Genomic DNA, 25611 nt, shown 5'->3' with positions numbered 1-25611 from the left:
CCTTATGGTTCAATGTAATGATTTTTGTGTTGTGGATAAATCTTCCTCTATTAATAATCTAGATGTTTCTAATGGTAATGAGACATTGAAGTTTGATTTCCTAGTTGTTATATCTTTTTTGGAGGATGACATTCCCATTATAAATAGTTTGTAGAACTTAAAGCAAATTCAATCACATCATAGTAATTTGAAATAATTCCTAATTCTTTTAGGTTAAAGAAAGCTCATATTTTGAAGAAATTTAAATTAGCTTTTAAATGGATTAATATGGTTTATGAGGGGGAAAGATTCTAATATTGAAACAAATGATGAGCCAATTCAAACTACTAAGAAACATTGATAAATCGATTCAAACTACTAAGAAATCTTGTACGCTCTATTCGCTTGAGGTGAATTTACTATTCACCACGATTGGCAAGCAATGAATTTTAGAAAAATCGTGTTCACTTGAGGTGATTACCGTGGAATGAATTGCAACGATTTGTGGGATTCATGCACTGTTCAATCACCTGCATCTGAGAAGAGATTTGGAGGGATGAAACGAGCTTTCTCTAAAATGCCCTTCTTCTTAAAATAAAATCCAAGCTCAGACCACACACTTTTGTTTTGTTAAAATAAATATTAACCAAGTGTGTATCCGGTTAAACCACTACTTATTCCGATACACCATGAAGAAGAAACGCCCCACCTGTGTATCCGGTTACACCCATTCAAGTATCCGGTTACAGCCTTCAAGAAGAAGAAGAAGAAGAAGAACGTGTTATCCGGATACCACATTCACGTATCCGGTTACAACCATGAAGAAGAAGAAGCAGAGTGAAGTTGTATCCGATTCCAGGCGCGGTTGAAGTGGGTCGTTTTCCGTTACCCAGCCCCTCCATTATGTGTACGTTCGACGTTGACGATGGGGGATGCAGCGTCCTTCACGATGAAGACGAATGAATTGAACGACAAGAACAAGGGTGGGGCAGAGCTAGCGACACCAAAAATTGAAGACGCAGCGGAGGTTGGGTTTGTGACAGCGGTGAAGGGAGAGGAGGATCCGAACGAGAATGGGGGGTGAAGGATGAGACAAATGAAAATGGAGAAGAGGAAGAGGAAGAAGAAAGGTTTGTGAAGGAAAAAGAAGACGGAGATTGAGTTGAAGAAGGGGTAGAAGATCCGAAGGAGAAACTCGCCATTGTTACGCTTTTCAAGAAGAGGGTTTTCAATTTATGTAGTTAGGTTTCTGGGTTCTGCTTTACTCTACTCACTCTAAAATTTCAATTAAGAAACAATGTTTTTAACAAATACTTTTTACAGCCATATGTCAAAATAAATATAAGTATATGTCACTTTAATCAATAATTTTTTTTCTGAAAAACAAAAAGATATTTTGACTATTTTTTTTCTTACTCCATATTTTTTGACTATTTTTTTATTAATCATTCTAAATTTTTAATTCTTAATAAACATTTTAAAATTAAATATAACATTAAACAAAATTAAATATAACATTAAACAAATTAAATATAACATTATATTACTTTAATACTTAGGGGCATATTGGTAATCTTCAATTTTTACCAATTAAATTAATTTTTTAAATCTCTCACATCAATCAAATCCTACACTAATTCTCACAAACTTTACCCTCAAATCTACTCTCAATTACCAACAAATCCACTCAAAGAAACAACAAAAAAATTACCCTCAAATTCACTCAAATCCATTCAAATCATCTCTCCTAAATCATCTCCTCCAAATCTTACCAACGAACACACCCGTAGAGATAGACCAGAAAATAAAATTAATATTAAATAAGAACTTCTAATAAGCATTAATTAGTTTAATAAATTGGAGTTTGACATGTTTAATATTAGTGATCAATTTATTTCATTTGTTATTATGGTTAATCATTAAGTTACGTGTTTTTATGATACTACAATGAGTGATATAGAGTTCACAGTTTTTCATGTTCTATGTGAATGAAATTATTATGTGGATAAATTAATCATGTTGACTTTTATTCATAAGAATTGTTTTTATATATTATTTATAATATTTTTCATAATAAGTTTTATTTGTCTATGTTTTTGGAAGTATAATTTTTTTTATCATGCGTTGGTGCGATCTCCCATTCTCATTTATTTTTAATAAAATTTTCATCAAATAACAATTGTTAAATTTTAAGAAGTTGGCATGAGATATCAAAGTTCAATAATACTAGTATAATCTTATTTGAAATTCCATACACCTCTTTGGTTATTCATGGATGAAAAACAAAGTGTAAATGATAAAGACAATTCTAAAATCGAGAAAAAGAATAAGAAATAATTTCTAAAACTGAAAAAGCTAAACAAACTATAAATTATTCTAGTTTGTTTGATTAGAGGTGCCTCTAATAAAATGTAAACATAAATCTAAATATGAAATCTAATAAGATCCATAAGCTTAAAAAATACATCATGAAAAATCAAATTTGTATAACTTTTTATATAAATTTCAATAAAATTTCTCAACTTTAATAAGTTGTAAAAAATAATACAAGACTTCAAATCCTGTAAAACATATATTCCATTTTTGGGTCACCAAAATGATTTGATCTAACTAAAATCAACCAAAAATAATATATAGAGAAAAGTTTATAAATAATATAATAAACAAAAATCAAATTAAATAAAAATGTATAGATGGAATCTAATTTATTACAATTAAAGGAAAATATTAAAAAAATGAAAATAAAACACATAATAAAAGTTTTTTCAATATATAATTAAAATAGGTATAAATGTGTGTACATCACAAAAATGTGAAGGCAATTTAAGTTCATATCAACAACTAAATGGGTATGTTTTTTAAAACGTTGTTGCACAACGTTTATTGAGAGAGTACTAACTAGAGTTTATTTTTCAAGTACAAAATTACAATTATTAGATAGTTTTAGGTGTTAATATATATCATGATTCTAGTAAGTACTCCTGTAACGATTTACAAAGAAATGCAAGAAAATCAATAGAAATGATCGTCCATGAGAAATGTTGATGTTTACATTATTTAAGGAAAAAGTCTCTTTAACAATTTTTTTTAACAATTTTTTGATAATTTGTGATTGATCCATTTCAAATAACCTTTTAAAAATAAATTTAAACATATCAATAAAATAATAACACCTATACTATTATCAAAAAGTTATTAAAAAAAGGTTGTTAAAATATGATTGTTATTATTTAATTAGTTGTGATAAGGAGGAAAAATGACAAGGTCGACCTTAAACCTCCAACACATCATGAAGAAAAGGAAAAGGTTACAGAAAATGACACAATACAAGAAACCATGAAAAGAGATTCTCCCCTACATAGGTTGTTCCAATCAGCTTAATAATCACCAACATTCGAACAAGTTGATATCCACACGAAGCCTGAAATAAACATCCCCTTCAATTGCATCCGTAGAGAGAGTGGCCACACCCCTAGTCATGAAGAAATCACCAGTTCCTCCAATCACCGAAATGTCCCTCGTTTTATTCATCATAGGGTCTGCACCTGCGAAGTTGATGCTACCCTTATGCTGCGTGGAGTTGAACACAAAGGAGAAGGCAAACCAAGCCGTGAAAATGTCCTTCTTATCGTACATGTAGAACCCTTGGGCACGTCCTACGGGTGCTGAGTGCAGATTGTTGTCCAAGGTGATAGGGTCATCGAACACAACCAAGTCGCCAAAATGGTTCTGCCCTGCAAGTATGGTCCTGTTTCCCCATGCGGGTGCTCCCACAATGGCTGAAGTTGCATTCTTTGAGTTATGACCATTGTAAAGTATGTCGTGGTAATAGAACACCAACTTCTTGCACGGCTCGCGAACCCTTTTTCTTCCCCAATGCTTCGGAGAACCCGAAGCTCCCACCGTCATCATTACCAAGAACAAGAGAGAAAAAACGAACCTCGTTATTTCCATTGTTATCGAGGCCTCGATTATGGAAATATTGGCTCACCAGCTTGAAATTTATAAGCACCGCTCTAAGACCCATAAAGCAAAGTTACGTTTAATTAAATATATCCGTACTAAAACTTTCAAGTTTAACTTGGACAACCTAGTTATTTGAAGCAATGCTGTAGAAGGTTAGCAACTTCTTACTATTATAATGCCTTTTTATACTATTTTTGGTGTGAGATTCTCTAAAGACTGATCTTCATGACCTTCTTTTTGTCTATCTAGCTTAGGCTTGGCTTTGAAGTAATCGTTATTATGACGCAAGAAGACAATAACACTGAATATAAGTGCTTAGTTTTTGGTTGCTTTGTGTCTACGGCATGCGATATGATTGGATGCACATGACGTAAAAGGGGTCCAGAGTGACTAATAAAGAACTAAACGTGTTTTTGGTGCAACAAGAACTGGACCAGCTTCTGGTTGGTGCTGCGTCTAGCCACCAAGCAAACATCTCATCTCCAACTCCAAAACTCAGATTAACTTTTTAGTTTTAATAAATGAAATGGGTGTTCCACTGTCTTATGAATTATCAAATGTTCTAAGTCTTGGAAAATAAAGCTTTCTTTTACATCCAAGATACAAGAATTTATCTTGACGTTGGAGTTTAAATATAACTATGAAGTGTGACATTATTATGTGAGTTAATAAACTTATAAAGTATTATGCAAGTTTAATTTGCTGATTAAAATATACCAAGTATAATATTTAATGCTCTAAAATTTCAAATTAGAAAGAAGAGATTAAGTGGATGTTAGGACTTTCTAAGTCGGAGTGGTTACTCCTACTTACTGTATATATACTATTATAAATTTTAAGTGGGTGTTGAATCATTACATGTGGAGTTGTTGTGCCATATTTGCTCCATCATATAGTGATAGGCTATTATTAAAATATTGAAGTTAAATTATTATCCATCAAATTTAGAGAGAAATTCATCCTCTTCTATGGAAAAATCAGACACGGATACGTTAGACATGGGAAAACTACCTTAAATTTAAGGACATATGTTAATTCATTTATCAATGTTCCAAAATTTATATTTCCTTTATTGATCGTGGATAAAAATGACTCAAAGAAGCATACATTGCCTCCACTCCTGAGATAATATTAATACTACTGTCTGTTAATAAAATTAATTATATTATAGATGTTTATGAAAAAAAAAATGCTATATTATTATGCGTACATAATTGAAAGCTCAACTTCACCTAATGATGTTGAATGGAGAAAAGAACCACTAAAATGAAACACGAGATTTTATATGTCAACATAATCTGCATAAATAGTACAAAGTTTTAAAAAGTGTGAATAAAATAATGGTTGTGAAAGATGCTTGATAGGCTTACTGTCACGGAGTTCTTTCTTAACTTGAAATCCTAAAATTGTTGAAAAGACTAAAAGCATATCACATGTCTAAAGGAGATACTTCAATATCCAAAGTTAGCATTTAATAAGGGTGGTAAAATGGCCAGCATGACCATTTTCGCTAGTTGTAGGCATACTATTAGTTAATGTGGTTTTGACTCAACTACACCCCAATAGTTGGGTGTATTAATTAGAGATGTTTTGGCTGTTATGTTTAGAATTGAGATTACATGTCTTAGCTCTCCTTTTTCTTTCGCCCTTTTTTCTTCTTTCCTCTAATTTTTTGACATATTATATATCCACAAAATTCACTCATTTTCTTTGTGTAGTTATGTTTAAATAGTGTATTATCAATTTTAATAATTCAAATAATTTTTAGTCCACATTCGATTATTTCTACTCATAGTATTTTTATTTATTTATTTTAAATAAGAATGTTTTACTATCTCAATTTGAGTTTTATAGCGTAAATAGTTTATTTACCAGGTAATATGAAAAACATATCTTTTTTATTCTTTTTTTTCTTAATTTTTGTTTTATTTGAACAACTTTTTGTTTTGCTCATACAATATTCATCGTCGACTAATTTAATATCTAACAAGTTTTTTCGTATCTTCAAGTTACTTTTCTATCCAATCATATCCTTAATTATGTATTTTTTTTTTCTCTTTACATTTTCATTAAATGATGTATCAAGGTACATTCAATATTTTTTACTTTTTAATATTTTTTGTTATTTTTTATTATGTAGAATATTATTTATTTAGTGTGTTTTGAAAAATAAAATTAGAAATAATGGAATGCCAGGATAAATTTAATAGGATAAAGAAAGAAAGAAAGTGCCTAAGAGTTTTACCGAACCGAACAACTAAAAGATGTTGGGGGTGTTTCACTTGCACCTCCAACCTCATAAAACATTTTTTTAATGAGAAAGAAATCTAATATTTGCAAAGGTAATGAATTTTAACTATATCTATCTATCTATATATATATCAAACAATATTATGATGATTAGTTATTCTTATTATATTAATGGTTATCTTTTTTATTTGCATGTGGGGGAAGCAATAAGTTAGTTAATGGAGGTAGGTGGTGTTAGGTAAATCTTGAATTTAGTGGCAAAATTAAGTCCTTTTGAATGGACAATAATATTTTAACAATTTTTTTTAACAACTTTTTTATAATAGGACACGTGTCACAATTCTATTGGTCTGTTTAAATTTATTCTAAAAAGATATTTGAAACGGACAAATCACAAACTGTCACCTATGCGTTGTCAAAAAATTGTCAAAAAAAAATTGTTAAAAGAGACTTTTTCTTTTTGAAATAATGGTTGGTGAGTGATTCCTTCTAAGCAAAGCAAATTCCACATGCGAACAGGACCACGTAACTCTGGTCATTGGGTCCAGTTTTTAACAGTATTTAAAATTTTTATATTTTTCGATTATTTTAAAAAAATTATTGTATGTTATTTTCGTTTTTCATACTTTTATCAATTTAGAACTAATTTTCTAACGATTATATTATATATTGATTATGTAATACTTTTATAATTTTTAATTTTTGTGTTAAATGATTGGCATGGTTACTATTTTGTTTTTGTTTTTCTTTTTTCATTTTGCTTATCTTGTCTCCATAGGTTAAACAAGTAAAGTTGTGTAGTTAAATATCACAAAAAAATACATGATATTATTAAATATTTAATATTAATTTTGTAATATCAAATATTAAAAAATAAAATATATTAAATAATAATTAGATAAATATCAAATAATTATAAAAAAATAGAAAAAATAACATATGTATATCCTAAAAATATGTTAACTGACCAATCTTAATAAAGTTTCTCTTTTAACCACAAAAATCTTCCATCCATATTCGTGAAAAGTCCGTTTTTCGCTCAAATTAAATGAATTTGATATTTTATCTATTTATTTATGTATATTTTATTAGAAAAAAAAATACTTTTCGAGTTTCTTCCTCCACTTCTTGCACTTTATCCTGAATTCTTGTAATTATATGAAAGGAAAAATATTTTTTCACAGACTTAAATTTTTTTTCATTTATTTGATATTATTTTTATTTATTTTTACAATACAAAAATTTATATTTTTATAACAATTTTTTCATTATATTATGTATTAAATAAATATAAAAATATAACATGATACAACTACTCCGTGAGAAATGACTAATTTAATCGTATTTTTAATTTTTGTCTCTTTCTTCGAAAATGTATTTTTTTTTCTCTCTTTTCTGTCACCTTTATCTTCACCGATATATAAAAATTACATTCTAAATCGTGAAAATAAAAAAATTCTGAGAATTTTTTTATTCTATACTATATATTCCAAAACTAAAAATGAAAATAAAGTATAGTTAGAAATTTAAAATGTGTGGGGGGTGGAAGATGAAATTATGAAGGCGCAGGAAGAAGCAGAATTCATGTCAACACGTTATAGGTCCAGTGGGTTGAGGCATATTCGGTAGCTTTTTTTTTTTAACAAAAACCAAGAGCCCAATCTAATTTTATTTATCTGTATTTGAAACTAACTCCAAATTAAGCTTTTTCTTCACCTACAATATTAAAGAATAGAAACAAGTTTTTTTAACAATTTTTTCTTGAAAATTCTTTTACAATACATGTGATGATTTGTAATTAATCTTTTTCTAATACTTTTTTAAAAATAAATTTAAATAAACTAATAAAATAATGACATATATCTTATTATAAAATAAATTAAAAAAACAATTATTAAAATTTCATTATCCGAAAGAATAACAAAGGTGGAGGAAAGAAACACATAAAAAAATATGCAATAGATATTTGAGAACACTATTTTCCACAACTGGCGAAAGACGTTACGAAAGTTGTATAAGTTTTAGGTTTGATTTAAAAATGTCACCGCCTAACCAACCAGTGACAATACGTTGATCAATTAGTATTCGACACGAAACATCCCAAAATGTATTTTCTGAAAACTTTGACGGTTTAGAGTGACAACATTCATTAAGATGTTCTTTTGCAATTCTAAGAACTTTTTGGCTGCTTTAGAATCACGGTGACTTTTGAGGGGCGATAGAGAAAACATGTGAAACAGCTCCCTTTTTGGGATTCCCTTCAATAATTGATAATGTCTGTTCGTCGAGATCGATAAGGGCAGTACAAAGGGTGTGAAGTAATGGACCTGAGAATAGGTTGAAAGAAAAAGTGATCATCATGAAGAGTATATGGATTCAGATGTGAGATGTCTTTAATTTACCTGTCATGTAGATGGGGTAGTTTTTGTCATCCATATCTCCCAGAAGTGACAGGAAATCTCCTTTCGACATTTTTGTCAAAACAGATGCTCTTTTCTGCCTGCTCATTGAATTCTCATCGTGTACCTTTGAATGAAATCCAAATGATGTTTTATTTTGAGATACACATGTTTCACTCATGCATTTTTTTATGTTATCTTGACATGCAATTTCCTCGATAGTTCAATTCTTTTATTGAAGTGAATTGAGACATTTCCAATCAGCAGCATGTGACTTGGTATGCAGAGGTCTGAATCAAACAAATGCAACAAAACAGGATTTTGTATCACTTGCCTGGTTAATAGGAAGGTGGAGGTACATGTTTGCATGGAAGAAAGGTTTTTTCCCCACCTCATAAATTGAAATCCGATTCCTGGATGCAGTTTCAACGTTAAAAATCCTGCGGGTCTTTGTTTCTATCAGGTTATAAGAATGCCCCACAGAAACTTCTGACCCTTGGATCCTCTGATGAAATAATGACACAATAAGAAAACATTATAATGAGCTCAATAATATAGGAAGAAAAAGGACGCAAATTCTAACACTCAGTGCATCATCCATGCTCGCAGCTTCAAGAAGGTCTCGAGAAATGAAGTTGCGCCCAATACCACCAGCCACAATTTCATCTTCAGCGGGGGGTACAGAATCCAGAGTAAATGCCTGCGAATCGTAAACCCAATTTTCACTTTTTTTCATACACATTGCTTCTTCGCATAAGACCATGCTTGAATTGATAGAAATAGATGAGATTGAATGAAATGAAAATCAATAAAATTAAGCGTTCGTTCAATTGTTTGGATATATATCAGTGAAGGAATACAGCAAATTCTCCATTCCACCTTATTCCTCCAAAATTTGGACAGAAAATGAAGGTATATAGTACAGAATCTCTGAGAACTGTCGCTTTAATCACATGGTAAATCCTTAAATTCATTGCATTGCATGTTTTAAATTGAGAAATTTACTATTGGGAGAAAAATAAAGAGCAAAATTTATTAGATACAGTGATTATGTACACATATTTTACTCTAATATCAACAACAGTGAATAAGATTTCTGTTCATTCAGCTCATGCATAGTTGGTGAACAAGGAATTTTACCAGTCCATGGCTATTGAAGCCAAATGCACAGCTTGGAAGCTCCCCAGCATAAGTATAACCAACAAAGAAGAGTCCATCCGGCAAGATTCCTTTGATTAAGTAGCTGCACTTTGCAATTTCACAAAGAAAAAATACTCATAAAGCCGTTTTAGTTATTCCAATTCTGAAGCCAAGACAAGACATAAATGAATCTCTAAGCTTACGTGTGCCCGACAAGAGCAACATTTGCATCCTCATTGTGCGCAACAATAGCCATAGATTCACCGACAACAACAACATCGGAGCAATCATCCGAGGTATCCATAGTTGGCCCTTTTGCCCCTTCTTTTGGAATAAACGGCAGAATCTCTTTCCTGAAGTTGATAAGTAAAATCTGCTAAACCGCACACACAACAAGACACCGATTAAATATTTATGCTGTTACAAAACCTCAAAGTTATATGTTGCAGCATTTGACTATTTGCGTATAATATATGGTTATGCAATTACATCAAGAAGTGGCACACCGCTTCCTGCTGCAGTCCCCAATAGTTCATCCCAATAGGTCGGGAATTTGGTTTTGTTGGCATGAAAAAGTGCTTTGAGAAGTGATTCTGAATGAGGGGTGTGGCCAAGGGCAAAGGGTCGGAGATGATTTTGTAGAATGAGATCTGTGGCAACTCTACTCCTTATGAGTTTGGAGAATCTTTGGCCAATTAAGAGACCCATTTCGTAAGCATCTTTGCATGGTCCAACTTCGAACATCTCAAGCCTCTCCCTATCCACACTGCAACTTCCCATTTTTGCTGTGACATAAAGCAAATATTCATTTGGTTATGTCTCATCCTTATCCTTATTGCTTGAAAATATTAAAGAACAAAAAATAATCAGTAGTACTAAATTAATTCTCTTGATGTCTTTTTACAATTTTCATTATATATTTTTAAATTAATATGTAATACATAATAATTAAATATTTATAAATATATTTTATTATTATAATAAAATGATTAATTAAAAATATTAAAATAATTAATAAACTAAATTTAATTTGTTTAAACTTTGATAATTTATGTTACTATATCTTGATTGTGAAATATAATATTTTCATTCACAGTCTAATCCCGAAAGAAAAGTTGTAAATGTAGGAAACAATTATCATACAGATGTATATAAGTCGGATTACACAGAGAAACTAATCAATCCACCGTCATGTTACTGTAAGATATCCAACTTCATACGTGAGCAAGTCAGCAAAATAAGCTGGAGATAGAACACTGTAGACCGAAGGTGCAACTATACTGACAAAGGCTTTGATATGGGAAAGAATTGGAAGTCTGAGAGAGTTAATTAGAGTTGCAAATGTTATCCAACTTTGACTTAAGGAGGAGTGTTAATGTAAAGCCAAAGTTATAGTTTTGTTAGTTACTTTTTTTTTTTTTTTTCAGTTTTCCTCTACTCTGTATATGCTATGTATACATTTTCATGTAGCAATACATTATGAGGTAATTTACTATATGTTCTTTATGTCTGTTGTGTCATAGTACAACACATCAAACATGAAATTTGGTTGAGAATTTTAATTCATTAACAGTCCCCACCTCTCAACTTGATGAAAGAATACGAATTAACCAACATATTCCTTAAAAAAGTAATTGTATTAAATATTTAAACTTTTTATTATATATTCTTTATGATTTTAATATTTTTAAAAATTAAAATATATGTTTATTAGTTTATTTTATAAACTTAATTTCTATAATATTAATAAAAAATTCAGACTAAATATGTAAGTACATAGAAAATGATATCATATCATAGAATTGATGATTTTTAAAAGATGAAACTGTAATATTTTATTAATAAAAGATCACATTCTCTATTAATTAAGTTTTATTTTATAAAAGCTAGAATACCTTTATAATTCTTTTTAAAAAAATTATTGTGACTTTTCTCTAAAATTCTAATTTTCATTCTTTTGAAAAAAAATTCACAAGATTGATTATAGCAAAGAGCTCTATACATTCATTTGATCAGGGTGAAGAAGAGTGAAGAAGAAAGTAAGTTCACTATTTATTCTTTTTGAGATTGTTTTGCTTTTTGAGTTGCATGTGGGTTGTTTTTCAATTCATTTGACTCAAATGTGTTCAAAGTGAATATCTCTTTATTTACTATCATGATGATATATTAGATTTATTATAAAAGTTTTAATTTTATAGTTAATTCATCTTGTAAGAAATCTATCTTTAAAATTCAATGGTTAGATAAGAAGTTGTTTAACCCATGCAAGGGAAACTAATATTTTTTTTGCATATTTTAATTAATACTATCTAAATTGAATGTATGGTAATCTTAGTTTGAAATTGTTGAGTTGGTATATTTGAATTTTTTTCTTGGGTGTGTAATCTGGTTGAATTATAATGTGATTGAATTGTTGAAAGGGTACCTGAGTTGTAAATTCTATGATGAATATGAGGAGTGGTATCTTTGGTATCTAATGAGTCATTTTTATTGTATTGTTACTGCTTTTGATTTGGATAAAGGATCAAAACACTCTTTAAATCCAACAATACTCTTTATTATATAGATTTATGATTTTTGGTTTATGCAGACTCGTTAGGTAAGTCAAACTCTTGTTGAGCGAGCTTTAAAAATAAAATCACAATAAACTCCCACGGCTTGAGCAATTAGGCAAGGGGATGTCATTGAGCGCAAGTAAAATTTAAATTTAAAAGAGAGTTATGGGAGGTTTGGTCACTAAATCTCCTCCCGTTGAACACATGTATCTATATTTTTTTCCAGGTGTATGACTTGTTGAGCGAGTGCCTTCACAGAGGTAGCTCTCAAAGCGAATAAGTGAGCTTGTTGAGCAAGTCTATTAACTATTGTATTGATTTGGATTGAAATGTGGAAAATCTTTTGAGAAATTATTATGTATGGATATTGTACTAATATAATGCTCTTATGGATGAATGTTATATTAGTTATGTATTGAGTAGAATCCACACTGTGAAGTTCATAGTAAAATAAAGGTTTAATACATCATTTGGTCCCTTTTTTTGGGGCTTTTGTTCAAAATGATTCCACCTTCGGAAAAAATCACTTAGGTCTCATATTTCATTAAAAGTTGTTCAAAATGGCCCTTTGACAGACAACGTTAAATTCTTAATGGTGCAGATGCTAGCGTGATAAACTTTTATCCATCTGTTTTAAACTTATATGACGTGGCATTCTGAAAACATTTTAATGTTTTAAAATTGAGGATTGAAATGAAATGAAAAAATTAGGGTAATTAAAAAACCCTAACCCTGATAACGCCATTTTTGTCGCGATTGGAGAGAACGCCATTGTTGTTCATTTCTGGTGATTCCTGCTAACGACATTGGTGATTGATTGAAGGTGATAGTTCAACATCGCACGGAGGTGAGGTAAGGGGTCACTATCTAAGCCTATTGTTGCTGTTGTTTATGATTTTTTTGGGGGTTAGGGTTTAGAAGATGAGGTAAGGGGTCACTATCTAAGAAAGTTTCGAAAATGATGAGTAATTATGTTTCTTCTTCCCCACACTTTCTTTCAATTCCAACTCGTGTAAGAGAAAGCAAAATATCCACTTTGGCATCAATGTTATTCCCTTCTTGTTCGCTGCCATATCTGCTTTTGCCTCCAACTCTCTTCAACTGCTTCTGCTCTTCGACTCACTCTCTTCCAACCCCTTTTCAGAAATGAGAACCGTTCCTCAAGAAAAAGGTTGTAATGAGAGTTGGATATGTTGGAACAGATTTTAGAGGTAGTCCTCCAGCCCTTTTTTTTTCTTCTTTCATTTTTTTTTAATTTTTTGAATTCTGCTAATTTGATTTCATGGGTGTTATTTGCAGGCCTGCAGATACAACAGGATGGACACACATTATCCAATAAGACCATTTTTCTCTATTATCTTGTTGGTTATGGTAGAAAATCTACAGATGAAGTATTAGTTTTTGTTTGAAAGTTGAAATTTTGAAGATGGGTATAGTTCTATAATGTGGGGAAGTGTTTTTGGAATTTGGAATCATGTGGTGTTATGAATATGATATAATAGGTGGGTTAGGGGTTTTTTAATTACCCTAATTTTTTTCATTTCATTTTAATCCTCAATTTTAAAATATTAAAATGTTTTCAGAATGCCACGTCATATAAGTTTAAAACAGATGGATAAAAGTTTGCCACGCTAGCATCTGCACTGTTAAGAATTTAACGTCGTCTGCCAAAGGGACCATTTTGAACAACTTTTAATGAAATATGAGGCCTAAATGATTTTTTTCCGAAGATGAAATCATTTTGAACAAAAGCCCCAAAAGAAGGAACCAAATAATGTATTAAACCTAAAATAAATAAAAAATAATGCACAAATATAAGTAGGTCAAAATTACTTCTAATCATAGAGTTGGACTTAGAATTAAAAGCATAAAACTTGTCAAAAACACATTTGTGAACACACACAAACTTTTTATTGCGTTATTAAATTAAATGTTATAATTTTAAAAAATTGATAAAATTAATAATAGATTATAATCAGTTAATTATATTAAATTATGTATTATATATTTTATTTAATAACATAATAATAAGTATGATATAAAAATATTGGTTTAAATATAATAAAATTACAACATATTATATTATCTATTAAAATATATAATTTATATGTATAATAAATGATATTGTTTCTAAGATTTAATTAAAATATTGTATTAAGACCAAACTCACTTTAACACTAACCCTAATCCACTTGAGAGAGAGTTTTAGGATTATGACTTTTTTTTTTGCCCTCACTTCAAGAGACCTATTAAAAAGAGGCCTTTTAAACCCGTGAACCATAAATCAAATTCACACATCTAATGAAAGTTATTAATACATGGTATAATTTTATTGAAACATAAATTTTATCTCCTTAGAGCTTAGATGTGTAAAAAAAAATGTTAAGTACAAAATTTTAAGAATCAATAAACATTTTAGACAAATAAACCAAAATATAATTTAAATGGAAATCTTATGTTAGGTGAAAAAAATTTAAAAATAAAAAAGCATTTTAGAAAATAAACCAAAATAAGTACTAATTTAAATGGAAATCTTAAGAACATTTGATATAAATATACTAAAATGTTTAATATTACAATTTCCAACTTGTAATCATAGTTGCTGAAATACAAATATCTTATCTTGTATGGAACACAAACTCTACATTTGTTGCTAATAAGAGGTACCCAAACAAAATAAAGTTAAACTAGAAATTCAGAAACTAAAACATAACAACGTATGAAACAATTAGAAATATAGTAGCATAGTATTTAACTACCAGTAAAACAACTTTAGAATTCAAATAGCTCCCGGAAACATTTCAAAGTTTGTCAACCCAAAATCGTAATATTGCATTGTGAAATAAAAACATATTACCATTACATATGTATGAAACAGTTAGAAATATAATGATAGCAAAATGAATTATAATTAAAACAATTTAAGAACTCATATAGCTCCCTAAAACATTTCAAAGATTGTCAATTAAAAACCATAATACTGCATTGTGTTAGCTAAAGATGGAGCAATCATCAATATAAACAAGACACGTAAATAGGGTTGTTAGATTCTACATTGTACAATATGATATCAGGGTCGAGCGGTTACGATATATTTTATTAAAGATGTAAAATAATCAAGAATATCTTATTAAAGATATTGATAAGCAGAAGATAAAATAATCAAGAATATCTATTTAAAGATATTTAGCAACTAACCAGATTTTTAGGTAAGTTTGTTTATATTATGTTCTGTTTATATTTTATTTTGTTGGGCTTATATTAGTTCAAGGTCCATGAGACAAATTATAAATAGAGAGCCAGGACCACAAGCCAGGTACCTTCGAATCATCTTCTAATCACACTTCATTCACATTCTAGGTGAGCGACTCAGACTATCCAGGCTTTCGCAAGCAAGGAGGACACGTCAGAAAAGATTGTCTCAGTCCACAAAATATCTACCGAAACATACACAATTGGAAAAGAAACTACCCTAGAATTATAAAACTATTTCTAATACTAGCTGCAATTGCATTGTTTCTGCTACATTACCATTCACCATAAACTTTTCTAGTAAGCCCTTAACTTTAGAATCATTACCATAATTCAAATCATTCACTTCATAGTAACTTACTAGGTGTTCGATAAACCTATTCAAATTAACTATTCCTTCATATAAGTGCATATGAAAAAATGGAAGAAACATATTGACATACGAGAACACATGAAATACATTCGTCAATGTATTTTGTTTTTACAGAGCATTATTTACAGAACCACAAATGTTCACCTAACAAGATTATATTTGTGTATTATCAACATCCATAATATTTGTGGATGATAGGAAATAATATATTTAATTATAGTTTATCTTATTTAGTTTTTGCATAATTGATTCTGTCTTAAATAATTGATATATTCTTTCCTTATTATTGTACGTCAATTATTATACGCTGGTTATGTACATTCTATATATTGTATGCTGGTTACACTTTCAACATCAATAAAACACATTTGTTACGATCCTTATAGTGGATGACAGCCAAAGTCTTTTCATCAACACAATTTATGACGTCCTCATCCTCATCAAAATCACGTACGTCCAACATTGACAGTTCTTTTTAAACATAAATCACAATTTCCAGCACCCAAACAAACCCAAAGGCAGATTTCACCACAAGATTCAATCAAACTAACGAACACAGAAGGGAATAAACAAAAACCACTCAAACCCATCAAAGAAAAAGTACAAACAATAACATTTGGTTCAATACAAAGCATTGACTCATAAAAATACAAAATTTCTACAAACAATATCATGCTTCAGAGAACAAATTTCTTAAAAGGGAACAATGTCCACACCTTTGCCCTAGACTTCGCTTCAATCCACCTTCAACTTTCCACAAAAAGCAACCACCCAGTAACCAACTCCACCACGTCAACAACGAAGAAACGTAACCTTTCAAAGTTTCGAACTTTCACAGTTTTGAACCACCGAACACCACCTAAACGAAAAAGAAACGCACAATAAAGGCAACGAATCAAACAACTAAACGAACAAAAAAGAAAACGAAAACACCTCTCCGTTCGAAACGTCTCCGTTCGACGGTTGCCAAAAAGCCACTCTTCGCCCAAAAATCCAGCCTTCAACGGAAACACCGATACCTTTTTCAGTCACTGCGTTATTTTCACAGAGATATCGTTGCCTGACTTCGTCAACGACAGAGGAGAAAATCTGAGGGTGGCGTTTTTCAGAGACTCAGTTTTAGGTTCAGTTGAGAGAGGAGAGCACAATTTCGTTTTCCAGAGAAGAAACCAATTTCTGAAGAGAGCGCCAACACTATACCCCCATTTCCATCTTCCCAAAATGCCCTTACTAAATCAATTATACACGTTTTCAAAATTAAAAGCATCAGCCAATAAGACAACGCCATTTGGCGTTGTCAAAAAGGTTGTCAAATAACGTTGTTAAACTATAGTTTTCCGTTGTGATAAGCATATAAAAATTGAGAAAGATTTTTAAAGTTTCAGAAAAACTCACAAACCTACCTTCCAAAATTGCAAAATGTATCGCGCTTCTTGCATTGCCTTCCGTAACATGGTGTGGTGCCTCGTCGCGCCAAGCACTAGTGGCTGTGCAGCGACAAAAAATCCGACGAATGCACGCCCTTCGAGAATAAGTCCAAATGGATTCGACTATTCAAGGATCGGAAGGTAAAGGAGTTGAAGTTCCACTTGGAAGAAACGAAATGGAAGTTGAAGTTACCGTTCTTAATCAACTCTATTCCAGAGTGGTACAAGGACTTGAAGAAAGCTTCCGGAATTTTGTTTGATATAGAGTTTTTTAAATATATTATAGGGGTTTTTTGATTACCCTAATTTTTTGATTTCATTTTAATCCTCAATTTTAAAACATTAAAATGTTTTCAGTATGCCACGTCATATAAGTTTAAAACAGATGGATAAAAGTTTATCACGCTAGCATCTGCACCATTAAGAATTTAACGCTGTCTACCAAAGGGACCATTTTGAACAACTTTTAATGAAATATGAGACCTAATTTGATGCACAGTGGACTCTCTCAATGTTCTCTTGGCCTCATACCTCCATTCCAGGAAGTTCTACCTCGTGAATAAGGCTTTCAGGACCCTCCCCACTCAGGTTTCAATCGAGCCTAATTTGATGCCGTACCACATTCTTATTATGGCCTTTTGTGAAAAGAGTTCCTTTGATAAGTTGTATTTAAAGGGTAATTTTGAGGATAGTGAAAAGGTGTGGAAAGAAATGGTTGCAAATGATGTTGATCATTGTGAGTGGAGTTGCTCTTCCAAATTGATGGGGTTGGTCAAGAATAAGAGAGTGAGTGAAATTGTTGAGCTTTTTAATAAAATGAAGGAGTATGTGATGCCTAACATCTTTTGCATCAATGTTATCATCAAAGGTTTTGTTAACGATGAAAATTTGGACGGAGCAAAGGAGTGGTTTAATGAGATTGGAAAGTTTGGTCTTCACCCGCACAAAACAACTTATGATATACTTGTTCCCTTCTTGTGTAAGAAGGGTGATTTGAAGACCTCAATTAAGATGTGCTACAAGATTTTCCATAAGCAGTGCCCTGTTAACCCGTGGATGCTGGAGCTTGTGGTGGATAAGTTGTTCCATGAGGGCATGAATTCAGAGGCAATGGAGATTGTGGGTATGGCATAACTTTTCTTGAACTATTACCCACTAGTACAAAAATCATATTTTATGACGTACAAAAACGAACTATGACGTACATAGTTTTGTACGTTATAATAGGTCTACATATTCTATGACCTAAGAAAAATTTAGGTTATCTGAACATATTATGACAGTTTTTGTACATATTTTATGATGTAACAAAAATTTAGGTTATCTGGACATATTATGACAGTTTTTGTACACATATTATAACGTACAAAACTATATACGTCATAGTTCGTTTTTGTACGTCATAAAATATGATTTTTGTACTAGTGAAGGGGTGATTTTTGTTTTGGAGGAAAATTTGTGGAATTAAAGGAAATACATGTTACTTTAAGTTTAGGGTTGGGTTTAGATGGTGAGCAGATTAACTTGAAAGAGAAAAGACTTGGAAAAAGTGATTGTCGGAAGCACTTTGCAAAAGCAAACGGAAAATATGATTTGCAAGTTATATATGACTTTATATTGAAGAAACAGAAGAAGTTGGCTTCATTAGACGTTTGTAGGCTATACATTTTGGTTGGAATTTCTGATATATTGTTATCCAATCGTACTAAAACAGTATTCCCAATTTTATTTGAAACAGTTGATAAAATAAATGATTTGGGTAGGTTTTTTTGGGGTCGTATAGTTTACCAATATCTACTTCGTAGTTTTACCAAAGCTTGGACAACTTGTAATGAAGGAAAAGGTGCAAGGACTGTGTATGTCGAAGGTTGTGTGTACGTGTTGCAGGTAAATCTTTTATTTTGATTGTTTGATTCCTTGAAATGTTTGAGTTGATAAATGTACAATGTTTTATTGAGCGTTTTGTTTATTGTAATTATGGTGTATTGTAATGTATTTCAGGTTTGGTTTTGTGATTGTTTTATTCCTTCTAATAATTTAGTACATAAAAATCCAAGAATTTTGCATTGGATTGATGTCAATGTAGGTGACAATTTCATAAAATCTGCTATGGAGAGGGGTGTGATATGTATTAAGTGGTTTTATTAACATATTTGATTTAATGATTTAATTTATACAATGATGGTTTTGATGAATTTGCAGACGCTTGATGACTATGGTCCATCAATGAGAGAAATGAGACAACCATTTGTGAAAGCATCATTTAATGCAGGTGGAGAGGAAGTAAGGAAGAAAGCACATTCAAAGTCAGCAACCAATGAAAAACAGAAGAAAGATGTTGATGATGGTTTAGATGCTATTCTAGAGGAACAAGAAGTTGAAATTAAAGCACTTGAAGAAGAATTGGCTGCATTGAAGACTGAGTTGGTTGAGGAGAAAGAAGAATATTATGGTGGTTACAGTACCCCATGTAACCAAAATGAGAATATTAACAACTATGCACGTGAGGGAGATGATTGTAACAATGAAACTGTTATGAAGCATTATATGCGTCGAAAGCGGTTCAGCTGTATAGAATCATCAATTCGCAAACAAAACTTAAACGGAGTTCTAAAAATGCGGTTTTGATGTGTCAATTTCAGTAACGAGTTCATTTGTTTAATATATGAGGCATCCATCCAAGCCCTCATGCGCCACTGTTCAACAATTCAAATTTATCACAATCAATTCAAAAGTCAATGCTAAAAAACAACTACCAAAGCACAAAACTTCAAGTTCTACTTACATTGCTTTTGCATGGTACCATTTTCAGTTATACTGTCAATGAAATCTTAACCTATCATACATTACGAAAGGATATAATGTTAAGTTCAATGCACTTCACAAAAATAAAAGTTTAAGTCTTACATATTATAGCACAAACTGAATAACTAAGCCTAAGTATGCATCTAATCTCTATTCACTGTTTTTTCCATGCCCTTCCTCAACAAACAACCTTTATCACAAGTTTATCATACATATGCAATATCAACCACAAAATGCTTTGCTTTAATCACTCAAAGAGGTTAATCAATCATCTCAGACACAAAACCATGACAATTAAAAGCTATAATCACATGAAATTTACAAACTTTGACGCATCATAGAAACAAAATTGGAAACTTGTAAAGGAAAGGCAAATTGCATAGAGAGTGATGAATCAATCTAAGTCATCTCATCATCCCACCTTTCTAATAAATCGCTCAGTATATTCCTACCAAGCTTAATGTCATCCTTTAGCTCTAAAAACCATTTAAATGGACTTTGTGAAATAATACCCTTCTGCTCCTCAGTTAAAATTCCATTCAAACCACCAATCAACTTTGTTTTCATTGAATGTCGAACAAACAACTGCATCAGAAAATCAAATCATGCATAAATAAGATATTCAAGGACGTAACCAAATAAAGCAACAATTATATATTCAAACCAGCCCATAAGACACTGCATATTCAACTCCTTATACCATAAAACACCAATTAGCGTGTAGGGTAATTTAGTAGCCCTAGCTTAAAAGGCAAGTCTTACATCTCTTGCAGAGCCTGCAAGTTAAATACACGATCCTATACGCAGTTTGGCCATCAAAAGTTAAACAAAAATCATTGAATTCTATACACATTTTGTTTCCCTATTCAACATTGCAATTGTCGACGCATAATCACACACCAAATAAATATATATCTTGAATTCTTTCATACTTAAACAAACATGAAAATATATTTGTATAAAAATATAAACCACAACATATAGAAATCTATTTCTATATAAGATATATGACAAAAATGAATAACTTATACAATGTGTCACTGTACTAAAACACATCATAAAAATCGTCACTGAACTAAGATCCAGTAAAACAGAGAAGTCCCAAAACAGAGAATCCCAAAAAAACGTCAATGTACTAACTTATACAATATGAAAAATACAATTTTTTTTCCTGTAATAAGTTCCATGAAAACAGAGAAGCCCCAAAAACCACAACCCATCAGGACACAACACAAAGCTTCAATATAACCAAAAATGAAGTACATACCTTGTTAGAAAAAGTAGTGTCAGGGGTCGAAGCCATTCCTCAAAGTAACCAAGAAAGATACACAAACCAACTTCTCAGGGGTCGAAGCCCTTCCACCGACAACGGTTAAACCACACCGCGACCTTCGCAAACAAACCAACAACGCAAAATGAAATCAAAATCAAACACACAAAATGCAATCAAAATGAAATCAAAATCAAGAACGACTGTGCGACGGAGAAAGAACGCTTCTGGGATGGAGAAGGTCGAGCACGAAGGAGACAGATCCAAAATTCCAAAATGCTGAACCCTACATTGAACATCGCCTCTTCTGGAAAGAGGATTTGGGGAAAAAAATAAATGGGGCATTTTGGACATTTCAACCAAAACACATTTTTTCAATTAAAAATTTAAAATCAACACCAACCAATGACGACGTGCCACGTGGCGTTGTCAAAGCTGTTGTCAAAAAATGGTTGTTAACATATCGCTGCCCTATCACAACCGCATGGAAAAAAACTGAGACCTTTTTAATATTTATATAATTAACACAAATATTAGTTATTGAGTTAGTTTATTCAATTGTATTTAAAAAAGATATATAAAATTATTTTTCCATTTAGTATATTTTTACATTTTAAATACTGAATTTGTATTTTCCTAAATTTTAATTGGATAGATAAGTTTTTATCCTACATTAAATTAAAAAATCATAAGAAAAATATAAGATTTTATCCCCTTCTACACTTTCAATACGGATTAATGAGTCTTTGTTGTATTGTTTTAAGGTAATTATATCAAAACAAATCTAATATTCTTTCAATAAAATCAATCAAGAAGAAAGTGTACAAAAATCATATTTGATGATGTACAAAAATGAGCTATGACATACATAGTTTTGTACGTTATAATAGGTCTACACATTTTATGACGTAGCAAAAATGTACGTCATGATAGCCTAAACATATTATGATGGAGTTTCTAAAATTAGTCCATTTTTTTTATATGAATATTGGAGAAAATAATTTTGAATTAATATTCAGTAAAATTATCTATGTTCACATTCATTAGAGTTATTTCTTTGTTTATAGACTTCTTGACATTCTTTCTTCTTCTTCTTTTGCTGACTTTGCATTAGTTATTATCTTGAACCCAGATTCATCTACTGCATTATACAAAAAGTACAAAGTTGATATGTCTTTCACATGTATCTTTTTCATTACAACAATCTGGGATGTTCATCATCTGCGAGTTCATTATACATGTCCCCCACTATGTCCCAAATAGTTTGGGATCTAAAAAGAACTTTCATCTGTAAAGACCAATTATTAATTGATCTTTTTTGACAACTGTGGCACACTTTTACTACCTTTGTCATCTCCCTCACAAAAAACTCAAGTACTCACTTTTCCTCATGGTGTTTAACTCTCCTACTCTTTATTATAACTAAACCATTCTTATGTGAGTTCTCCTTCACAATACTAACAAACTCAAGTTTTTCAATCTTAACTGGAATATTTTCATGGCTCTATATTGACGTAAAGCACTAATTCAACGTGAAGACTATTAATTTTATTTACCAATTTCATCCAAACGCTCACTAAATTCAATTGTTTTCTTATGTGGATTTTCACAAGAATCTCATACATAACAAGTCAACATTTTTGTTTGTTTTGGATGTTTTAGTGAATATAAAGATGGAAAGTAGCAACAATTGATGAAGTAAAAAATAAATATGATTGAACACAAAATGATATAGATGTGATGACCAATAAAAGTATAGTAGAATAACAAGAACACCAAAATAAATTGCAGAAAAAATAAATTATCAAGAAAAAAACTTGTAACTGAAATCAATGAAAGCAGTGACCTAAATTGTAATAGTTAACACTAGTTTAACCATTTTTTTGTTTGTGATCTATTTGTTCCATAATTTGTCATCCTTGTAAAATATAAAATAAATTTATTTATATTTTCTAACCTTTCCATGGTTACAATATTTGAATTGAATTTAAATTTGAATAAACTGCAAGTAACTACTCTTTGCAATTTCAAAGTTCACGTGGTTTGAACATTTATCATCAACTAAACCTCCAGTCGATTGTTGCTTTATTTTCCTCAGTTTGCTTTCTTATTGTTATCAATAACTATTTTGATTCATGTCTCCCTTCAATCAATGTTTGACAAAGGACAATTAAGTAGTTTATAAAGAGTTACATGTCCATCTTATAAAAAAATACTTGATAAAATCATCCTTCACTAACTTTGTTTTTGTAGAATATAATGCTATCTACTTTACACCCATATAGACTTAGAACATGCATGACACCTTTCAGATATCCTTGGAAGAAATTTTCGTCCTTCACTTACACCACCTTGTGAGATTTTTATGCACTATAAACTTTCGTTCTTCAGTCTTCATAAATTTATGCTTTCCATTTCGATCGATCAATTAACTTAAATTTAATTCTCAATTATTCACATATAATTTACCTTAATATATAACCTTTAGTCTTATTACGATTGTCGATCTCTCAAAATTATATATGATTTTTTTAATGTTATTTCGACAACATCTTTTATAAAGAGTAAAAAGAAATGTGATAATAAAAAACTATAAATTTAATAAATTTTATAGAATTTAATAAAATGTTACCACATCTTTTAAGTTCCTAATTCCTAAAGCTTAGAGTGGAACAAAATCTCACCTCTTAAAGTAGCCCAGAAAAACAAATTTAAACGAAAAACTTAAAGAATACATAAAATTTATACATATTACAATATCCAACTGGGTTGCCGAAATACAAACATCTCATCATATCCTGTATTCAGATATGTCGTACTTTAAATTAACTATATAATTAATTTATATATTATGTCCACGTTACAAAACCGATTTTAATTGTGTTTTAAGATTACATTACTATTATTAATTTGGACGGACATCCAATTTTGAATTCAGGAGCTAAAGGATATTTAATTAGTTGGTATAGTCAGAAGTCTAACTGATCGTGCTTAACATATTTAATTGCTTTGAAGTAATATTGTCTGTATTATAATAATCGAGATCAAACACAGTCCACGAATGTTTGTTATTTTCTTATTTTTGTCATTGCGGAGGAAGACTCGAACAAAAGAACCTTAGCTATCTGACATTTCTAGCAATTGAAAATCCATGATGATGCACTCAGTGCCACTTACTTTTTTCTTCAAATTAAGTATTAATGCTTGCACATGGATGCTTTGTGTTCATTAAAGCACCTTATTAATTGATATGCAAGAAGAGGCCATGTGTTAGAAAGTGGACCTCCAACACTAAATCAAATAAATTTCGAACATAAAACAAAACATAATAAATGATCCATAATGATATAATAATAAATAAAAACATAATAATATAGGATTAAATATTTTTTTAGTCCCTATATTTTTTGGAATGATTTTGGTTTTAGTCCCTCTTTCAAATTAAGTATAATTTAGTCTTTTAAATTTAAAAAACTTTGGTTTCAGTCATTTTTATCAAATTTTTTTAATTTTACTTATTGTTTCAAACACGTTTCATTATAGCATTTGAATTGTTTACACTGTTTGACACATTTTTTTTCAAACGCGTTTGAAACAACGAATAAAGTTAAAAAAATTTAGTAAAAAAGACTAAAACCAGAGTTTTCTAAAATTGAAGGACTAAATTGTACCTTAGTTTGAAAGATAGACTAAAACCAAAATCGCCCCAAAGTATAGAGACTAAAAACATATTTAATCCAATAATATATTATAAATTAATATTATCTTGAAATTTCTAATACCTTTTCCTGTAACTAAACCTAAGTTATTAGATTCCATATCTAGGTGTATTTTACATAAATCTGTTTCGCACTAGCAAAGAAAAGAAAACAGTGATAATGTTATTATTGTCACATCTATTAGATAAGCTTCTAGCTTGTGGAAATACAATACATGTTTGTGTAGCCATTTTTTTGTGCGTATTCCTTTCATAGCTCTTATATTTTAAGGTTAAGGATGGGAAGAGCAATTATTAGAACCCTTGCTTTGACTAGCTACTATTTTAGGAGAGGCAGACAGATTCGCAGATGAAAATTCTATTATTTCAATATCTGACTTAAATTCGTACTGGGGAAGGCTTTAATGATTATTGCAAACTATGCACTTCACTATGTCTTTAACATTTCCAAAGGGATTGGAAACATCTAGGTCCCAG

The 25611-nt window shown here is 30.6% G+C and overlaps 2 protein-coding genes across 3 annotated transcripts; both read right to left on the bottom strand.

Annotated features, from left to right (window-relative positions):
* Nucleotides 1-3185: 3185 nt before the first annotated feature.
* LOC106767407 (disease resistance response protein 206) lies at nucleotides 3186-4056 on the bottom strand. The gene has a single exon (XM_014652289.2). It carries the CDS (start codon nucleotides 3931-3933, stop codon nucleotides 3364-3366), a length of 570 nt encoding a protein of 189 aa, XP_014507775.1. The 5' UTR covers nucleotides 3934-4056; the 3' UTR covers nucleotides 3186-3363.
* A 4077-nt stretch (nucleotides 4057-8133) lies between these two features.
* LOC106767290 lies at nucleotides 8134-10534 on the bottom strand. 2 transcript variants are annotated; one of them, XM_022784303.1, is made up of 7 exons: nucleotides 10224-10534; nucleotides 9938-10110; nucleotides 9735-9837; nucleotides 9178-9294; nucleotides 8929-9099; nucleotides 8598-8721; nucleotides 8134-8522 (listed from the first exon to the last, which is right to left on the bottom strand). In XM_022784303.1, the coding sequence occupies exons 1-7, from the start codon at nucleotides 10512-10514 to the stop codon at nucleotides 8392-8394; spliced, it is 1110 nt and encodes a 369-aa protein (XP_022640024.1). In that variant the 5' UTR covers nucleotides 10515-10534; the 3' UTR covers nucleotides 8134-8391. The 2 variants fall into 2 exon arrangements, with proteins under 2 accessions (XP_022640024.1, XP_014507632.1); XM_014652146.2 differs by having other exon boundaries at nucleotides 8381-8522; nucleotides 9938-10107.
* Between the last annotated feature and the right edge of the window lie 15077 nt (nucleotides 10535-25611).

The sequence above is a fragment of the Vigna radiata genome, chromosome 7 (genome assembly GCF_000741045.1).
Source record: "Vigna radiata var. radiata cultivar VC1973A chromosome 7, Vradiata_ver6, whole genome shotgun sequence".
NCBI classification, from domain to species: Eukaryota; Viridiplantae; Streptophyta; class Magnoliopsida; order Fabales; family Fabaceae; genus Vigna; species Vigna radiata.
Note: the sequence above shows the minus strand (reverse complement) of the source record. Positions and strands in the feature narration are given on the sequence as shown.

Excerpts from the sequence above, each read along its gene's own strand:
- LOC106767290 (XM_022784303.1), bottom strand. The coding sequence starts at position 10,514 with ATGGGAAGTTGCAGTGTGGATAGGGAGAGGCTTGAGATGTTCGAAGTT. Across the intron at positions 10,111-10,223 it reads GCGGTGTGCCACTTCTTGAT|CAGATTTTACTTATCAACTT; the intron begins GTAATTGCATAA and ends TGTGCGGTTTAG. Across the intron at positions 8,523-8,597 it reads CTACCCCATCTACATGACAG|GTCCATTACTTCACACCCTT; the intron begins GTAAATTAAAGA and ends ACCTATTCTCAG.
- LOC106767407 (XM_014652289.2), bottom strand. The coding sequence starts at position 3,933 with ATGGAAATAACGAGGTTCGTTTTTTCTCTCTTGTTCTTGGTAATGATG.